This window comes from Elaeis guineensis, chromosome 10, assembly GCF_000442705.2.
Source record: "Elaeis guineensis isolate ETL-2024a chromosome 10, EG11, whole genome shotgun sequence".
Lineage (NCBI taxonomy): Eukaryota > Viridiplantae > Streptophyta > Magnoliopsida > Arecales > Arecaceae > Elaeis > Elaeis guineensis.
This window is the reverse complement of record NC_026002.2, coordinates 32,655,159-32,662,850: the sequence shown is the minus strand read 5'-3', so window position 1 is coordinate 32,662,850 and position 7,692 is coordinate 32,655,159. Positions and strand designations below refer to the sequence as shown.

General features: G+C 39.1%; 1 protein-coding gene across 1 annotated transcript; it reads left to right on the top strand.

Annotated features, from left to right (window-relative positions):
- The first annotated feature begins 1,139 nt into the window (after window positions 1-1,139).
- LOC105052724 (protein trichome birefringence-like 11) lies at window positions 1,140-6,457 on the top strand. Its single transcript, XM_010933648.4, has 4 exons — window positions 1,140-1,931; window positions 3,110-3,499; window positions 3,782-3,940; window positions 5,760-6,457. The coding sequence occupies exons 1-4, from the start codon at window positions 1,318-1,320 to the stop codon at window positions 6,148-6,150; spliced, it is 1,554 nt and encodes a 517-aa protein (XP_010931950.1). The 5' UTR covers window positions 1,140-1,317; the 3' UTR covers window positions 6,151-6,457.
- The last annotated feature ends 1,235 nt before the right edge of the window (window positions 6,458-7,692 follow it).

The following is a 7,692-nucleotide window of genomic DNA, read 5'->3' as shown; positions in this document are numbered from 1 at the left end:
AACCATTATAATAGAAAATAATATTTTTTATAATAGCCGTTAATATTCAAGAACCTTGGAGGCCGTATTAATTTACATGATTAATACCAATCCCATCATGTTTCAACAAAATGGGAGACCCCCTGGGATTTATTATTCATTTAAGGGTGGAAGTAGAGCTCAAAAAAAAATTCAAGTCCGCCACTCAGAATCCGTTACGGCATCAGACGACGGTTAAAGTCTCCGGACCACGGCGTGGGCACCCACCCAGTTCTCGCTCTCCCACGACCGGAAAAACGACCCCACCGTATTCCCCAACGTCATCCACCCTTAATTTTTCCACAACAGAGGGCCCCACAAAAAAATTTCATATCACAAATATCGCTGTGGGGCCCATGGATCTCTCGTGACCTCGCTCGTTATCACATATTCACGCCTTGGGTCCACTTTTGCGTCGCTTTTGCGGAGCCCGGATCGTTGCACTTTTAACGCAGTCTGACACCATCCCCCTCGGCCTAGAGTTGGTTTAATGGTGGTGGTATTATAACTTCTTATTATTTTATTATTATTATTACTTCACTATTTTTTTTGATACGGATCTTATTAATTTTTTTATTCTTATTTCTTCATTTGGCAACTAGCAACTACCCATGCACTTAACTTAATTAAAGTATACCAGTCAAAATTACAAGAGGATGGTTGTATTATTACGCCCCTCTTATTTCTTATATTTCACTCCACGACCTCCTCTCTTAAACCACCCTTTTAAAAGCCATAAAGCACTCCACAGTCTGCAGGTCTCCACGACCCAAATGGCACTGCTGAGATAATGATGATAATAATATAATATAAATAAAGAAGGAAAAGGGGAAGAAATAAATAAAAATGGATAGATAAAAATAAAAAGAAATCTGGCAGAGCCTGCTCATGTGAATGACTTGTTTTTGTTCTTTGCTTGCTGACAATGACCAGCCTTTCACCCTCCCTCCCTCCCTCGTACCGTTAGATTCTAATTCGAAATTTTGTTGTTAAATAAAACCCAAGTATTAATAAAATAAAATTCTAATTTAAATTTTAAAATATTTGAAAAAATCTACAGTTTTTTTGGGTAAGCAAAAATCCCGGGCTTTCTTTTTCCATTCCTTCATCCTTGCTTATACCTTTCCTTCCATATCCTCAACCCGTTTGATATGATCACCACAAATTTCTTTTCTTTTATTAATTTCATGCCGTAAATTCCATTGCTCTTTGAAAAGCTATCCATTGCTTTTTGAAAAGCTATTCTTTGCAAATAGTAATTGTAGGAGGAGGAGGAGGAGGAGAAAGGAGGCTCTTTTAATGGCGGTCTCGGTCTCGGGGTTGACGAGGAATGCATCGCCGGCGCTGCCGAGATCGCCGGCGAAGAGGAGGGGCGGCGGAGGGGAGGAAGGTGGAGGTATGGAGGCGCTCCGGCGGCTGGGGCGGCGGGTGAAGACCTTCGAGCAGGTGGGCGTGCTCGGCTTCTTCGCCTTCACCGCCGTCTTCTTCCTTCTTATCTTCTACTTCTTCTACTCGAACTGCGGAGGCCTGGCGCGGCCTGACCGCATGGCGGCCGCCTCCAGCGGCGGAGGCGACCGCATGGCGGCCGCCGTCACCGGTGGCGGTGGCGGAGAGAAGAGCGTCTGGGGACTCGGGGCGGAGATTGGCCGGAGAAAAGAAGAAGGCGGCGGCGGAGAGAAGGTTGTCTGGGAACTAGGGGTGGATATTGGCCGGAGCAAAGGCGGCGGCGGCGGCGCTGGCGGAGGGGAGTGCGATTGGTTCGAGGGGGAGTGGGTTTGGGACGAAAGCTATCCGCTTTATGAGTCGAGGGATTGCGGGTTCTTGGATGAGGGGTTTCGGTGCTCGGAGAATGGGAGGAGCGATCGCTTCTACACCAAGTGGCGGTGGCAACCGGCACGGTGCGATCTCCCCAGGTTCTATTCTTATTCTTCTCTCTAACTTCCTCTCTTTTTTTTCTTTCTGTGCCTTTTTAATCTCTTTTCCTTTGTTCTTTTTTTTTTTTGCCTCTCAAGCTCTTTTTCTCTTCTTTTTGTTTTTGGCATTAGATTCCCAGCTTTTGGGTAGGAGAATATGGTTTTGGTGATTTACCTGGTAATTTCTACTTAAAAGAATCTCTTTTTGCTTGGTTTCTGGGTTTGGGGAAATACAAGGAGTCGTTAACTTGTTCTTTTGGAATTCAATGGTTTGTCTAAGAGGAATTCGTTGGTACCACATTAATTTTATGAGACCGAGGGAGCTGGGATGTTTAATTGCATAAACTTGGTCTGCTTCCCTTAAATCTGGGATTTCATGTGGTTCTTTGGACATATTTGTGGAATCTCGAGACATCCAAATCATTTTATAATTTGCTGAATTAAAAACCTCTATATTTACTCTTAACTGCATATACTTATATTGGAGCTAGCTTAAGGTTTGCCAATTGGCCGTTCTCATGTTTCTGGGTTGTTTGACCATCTTTTATAGTTTATATTTTTTCTTGAAATTTTGGATTTTATCCATTACTCTCTTTAAAACTTTGGAGTATTTGTTATTTATTTTCTGTTAGTTTTGGCTTAATTTCTAATAGGATCCGTTACTAACGTTTTACCTTTTTATTTGAACCATTTTTGTTGGACCATTTCCTCTGACTGGCTGCTCCCATGTTGATTGCTTTTGAAACTACCCTCAGTATTTTTGGAAAACGCTTGTTTAATTGATTGCTACTTGTCTCTCTACTTATGAATTAGAGTGTGATCATCTTTTCCCTTGATGTTTCTGGGTATTGTATGATAAAATTAGTTCAATCATATAGTGATAAGTGTTGCCATCTTGGAAATAAGTATTTTATTTGTCTCTCATTTATTTTAACCATATCTATTTCAATTGAGTTTGTATTTTTCTTTTTCTTTATCATTCTTTATTTATTATAAATATGTTGGTTTAATATCTCCCTTTTCATTGATGGTGTAATATATAACATTTTAAGCAAAACAAGGAGATTGTTGCACCAAACACCATTTTTCTATCTTGGCTTTCAGATCTCAGTTAATTTAGAGAAGTGCTGAAGATATGGTGTCTTTTTAACTTGTTTCATTCTATTTTTATGGTTAAGATTTGATGCCGAGAAGATGCTCGAGAAGCTGCGAAACAGACGGCTGGTATTTGTGGGTGACTCAATTGGAAGGAACCAGTGGGAGTCCCTCCTTTGCATGCTTTCCGTGGCTGTTCCTGACAAGAGCTCGATCTATGAAGTGAACGGTAACCCAATTACGAAGCACAAGGGCTTCTTGGTTTTCAAGTTCAGGGACTACAACTGCACTGTAGAGTATTACAGAGCCCCGTTTTTGGTGCTCCAGAGCCGCCCCCCGGCTGGAGTGCCAGCGGAGGTAAAGGCAACACTTAAATTGGACATGTTGGATTGGATGTCCACCCGATGGAAGGATGCTGATGTGCTGATCTTCAACACTGGGCATTGGTGGAACTATGAGAAGACTATCAGAGGGTAGTTATATAGTTATATCTCCATTCCCTGTTTGTAGATTCTTAACAGTATCCTGTGATGGGAAAAGTAGGACCATTTTTCGATAATAGGAAACTGAGGGAAAGGAGTGAATATGGTGAAGTAATGAGGCTGGATTATGCCTAGATCAAAAGATAGAAGCCGCTGTTTTCATTTTCCTTTCCCTCATTTTCACTGGATTGAAAGAGTGTTCTTTCTTTATGGAGTTGAGTGGAAAGTAATATCTGTGCGCTTGACTTCTGCTTTCTTTTTCCTTTAATTCAGAGGGTGCTATTTCCAAGAAGGAAACAAGGTAAAGATGAAAATGAGTGTGCATACAGCATATCAAAGAGCGATTAAGACATTGTTTAACTGGATTGACAGAGAGGTCGATAGGAGTAGGAGCCAGGTCATCTTTCGCACATATGCTCCTGTCCATTTCAGGTTTGTGTGCATGAAGATTAGTTTATTTTTATTCTTTCCCATTAAATTTATAACAGATGTGTTAATTGTGCTCTTTGGTTTATTTTGTTCTGATAATTCTCCATCATATGACCATTTTATTGTCATTTATTTTGTCTGTCAGGGGTTATAATTCTCCTATTATTGATAATACATCTTGGTCAGTGAAATATGAGAAAAATGAACTCTTCATCTCCTCAAAATCTTTTTTTTTTCGAAGTGCAGTGAATGTTTGAAAGTCTTTAAGTGATTCAGATATCATAGCCAGTATAACCCTGCATTTTACTAAACTTCTTTGTTTGGCGATTTGAGACTGTTATAAAAGGTGTCAAACTATTTAAACAATTAAATGTTGCATTGCTCTGGCAATGTAATCAGTTTATCAAATTTTCAGCAACTTGTAGAACAAATTCTCAGTTAAATTAGACTATTTTGTTCTTACCAAAAAAAAAGCAAACATGTATATGTGCATTATGGCTTTAGTGTTACCAGAACATAACCTGGAGCCAATATACATGGTGCGAAAATTAATTGGATGACCACACCATTTATCATGGTTTAGATTCTCCAACATGCTTTAAATTGGAATGTTTTGGAGACCTTATACCTAGGATCAATTTATAACAGTATTTCTGGAGGAGATGATTATAAGTTTTTTTATCCATGATTTATCTATTGTCTAGAATAAATTCTAAAGCACTATACTTTGGTCTGTGTGTTTTAAAATATATAGCATAATGAATGGGAGATTTACTTGGATAGCCTGTCACGTAATGATTTATATTGTCAATGCCTGGAAGTTAAAAAATTAAATGGCTTGGAACCTCTGATGTGCGTCTAGAGATCTGAAGATGAATGACTTTCAAAATACAATATAGGATTTGTTCTAATCTATGGTCAGAAAGTTTAGAGATCACTTCATTTTAATCAATTGTGCTTAGGAGTTTAAACATTGTGAACAGTGTGAATCATCTTCCTGCATCATCCATTCTGCTCCAAACCACGGGGCAAAGATATGTTAGTTATACCCGAACTGTTAGTGTTGTGTGTGTGTGTGTGTGTGTGTGTGTGAGAGAGAGAGAGAGAGAGAGAGAGAGAGAGATCCCAAATTAGGAATCTTCCAAAGTTTTAATTAGATGATGCACAAACTTTTGCTGTTGGAGTTTGATTTCTCATCAAATTACTTGTCATACGTAATATAAATTTCTCAAAGCTCAAAAATATCAGGATATGTGTTGAGTCCTTAGGGATCGTGACCATCTTTGCAATGCCATTGTGGTCCATTTGTATGTAAAAACCTAATTTTTTTTTTAGAAAAAAGCATGTGATTATCAACACATTGCTATAGTATTTGAAAGAAACTTTAATCAATTTATCAAGTTAAAATGAGAACACCTGCAGGTTGTGTGTATAGGATTCTGCAATCAAATTGAATAATTTTTAAATGCTGTATGCTCATTAAATTTTCTTAGACTGCACCAACAGGAACAAGTCTTCAAAAGAAACACATTCTCTTATTGATGTTGTTTCAGCTGGGAATCTGGGATTGTCTAGTTCAAAACAGGTCACCATAAAAGTAAAAACTAAATCCAGGTCATATATCTTCATGATATATGCGTGAATCCATGAGCAAATGCTTTTCATCAAATTTTTTAGAAAGATAATATTCTCTCCAGTAACCGAACTTCTATCTCTGCAAAACTGCCAGAAAACAAAACATCCATTGTATAAAACTGTACTATTAGCATTCACTGATCCTGGAGTCCTGATAAACTGTTTGGTTGCACATTTTATTTCACAGAGGCGGGGACTGGAAGACAGGAGGAAGCTGTCATGTGGAGAAATTTCCAGAGTTGGGTACTTCACAGATATCGCTAAAAGAGTGGGCTCATCTGCTGGAACCATTCAGAAATGTGTCTTTGGAGAATTCTGCCGAGACTCGGCTCCTAGAGTTGGATGTGCTGAATGTCACCCAGATGACAGCTCGAAGGAGTGATGGCCATTTGTCCATTTTTTACCTCGGTCGATCAGGTCCCGCCCCTCTCCACAGGCAGGACTGCAGCCACTGGTGCTTACCTGGGGTTCCTGATGCATGGAATGAGCTACTATATGCACTCTTTATCAGATGGGAATCGATGATCTATCGAAATGTTACTGCTTTCAGTAACACCATGGTAAAGCTGGCCTGGTAAACATGCTAGGCTCATTGCTGATTAATTTGCACTGCAGTTCTGCAAGAAAGTGCTGATGTAAATCTTTCAAAGCCTTTTATGGCTGGAGGCATATTATACATACAAGAGCCGGTGCCAGATTTTGATGGGGCTTGTTGATACAGGCTACAAATGTAGCACATATAGGAGCAATAGGAAATCAAAAAGTCAAACTTGGTAAATAGAAAACTGATGTCTGTGATGTTTAATCCAAAAAGAAATGGCACCATTGTCTCTACACGATTGAGAAATGAGGAATAATAAATACAGCAGCCGTATTGTTTGGGAAGCCTGGTTTGCAGTAAAGCCTTCTGTAAATTTGAGTTTTTTTGTTAAGTGTTGGATCTACTTTGTCGAAATGTTTTAAATTGTTTTTGTCTCCATCATTTTTAATTTGCAGCAACATGAAGAAAAGAATTGTGTTGATTTTTGCTAGACACTAAATCAAATTAGGAATTTAGGATCCATATAATCATTTGTAATTATTTTTCTGCGGTCATATGTAGCTGACGGTTAACCTAATGGTGATTCTTCATCCTGAAATATGTATCATGGTCTTAAATTGTCGTAGGACAATGTTTTTAAGGTGTGGCCGGGGTGTTTTTTAAACACATTTGGCTTTAATCAGAGAAGTGTAATCTTTTTCCCTTTTTTGATAAATAGAAGTATAATCTTTTGAAGGTGGGACCTTGGTCAAGGCTGCCGTCACTGTGGCGGCAAGCCTCGCACACCGTCGAATGAGATGCGGAGCAAAGCGTTAATGTTAGCACACGTTTTTCATGAGAGAGGCTTGAAATGCGGATAAAATATTACTCAGATAAAAAATGAAGTGTTGATGCTAACGAGATGGTAGCATCATAAAATAAAGTGTTGTTGCTAACGAGATGGTAGCATCATAAGGAAATCTCCTCGATATTTTTTTTTTTTTGCATCTGAACACAGCAACCACCACATCAGCTGTCACATGGGCATCTTCCGATCTATTTGAGCAATTTGGAACATATAAAATTAATATTACTATGATTCGAAATGCAGGCGCAATTCCATACAACATGCGTAGAGTATCTTGCTTTTAACCCATAAGCCTCTATAGAAAAAGATTTGGAGGACTTCCATCCCCTCCCAAAAACGCACGCACAGACATACATACATGTATCTCAAGCCTTTGCCGCTCCACCAGTGGGTTTTGGAAAAAACAAAAAAAAAAAAAGGGGTCTCGAATAACACCATCCAGCGAGCAGCATCAGTTACTTGATTTTGATTTTAATTTTTGCGATGCATCTCGTTCTAGTGGTCATACCTCTTAACTAACAGCACCGGAAATTATGGGTTCACTTCTCAGATGATGCATCTCCAGAGGGGAAAAAAAAAATCTGCACTTGGATAAGTAAATAACATCTAAACCCCACTCATTAAAATAAATAAATAAATAAAAACAAAATTCATTTCTAGTCTAGATGTCTCCTGCGACTCTAGCGTCTTTTGGTTGTGCGCAGAAGCCTTTCTGGTAGGTTCTCAGAAAAA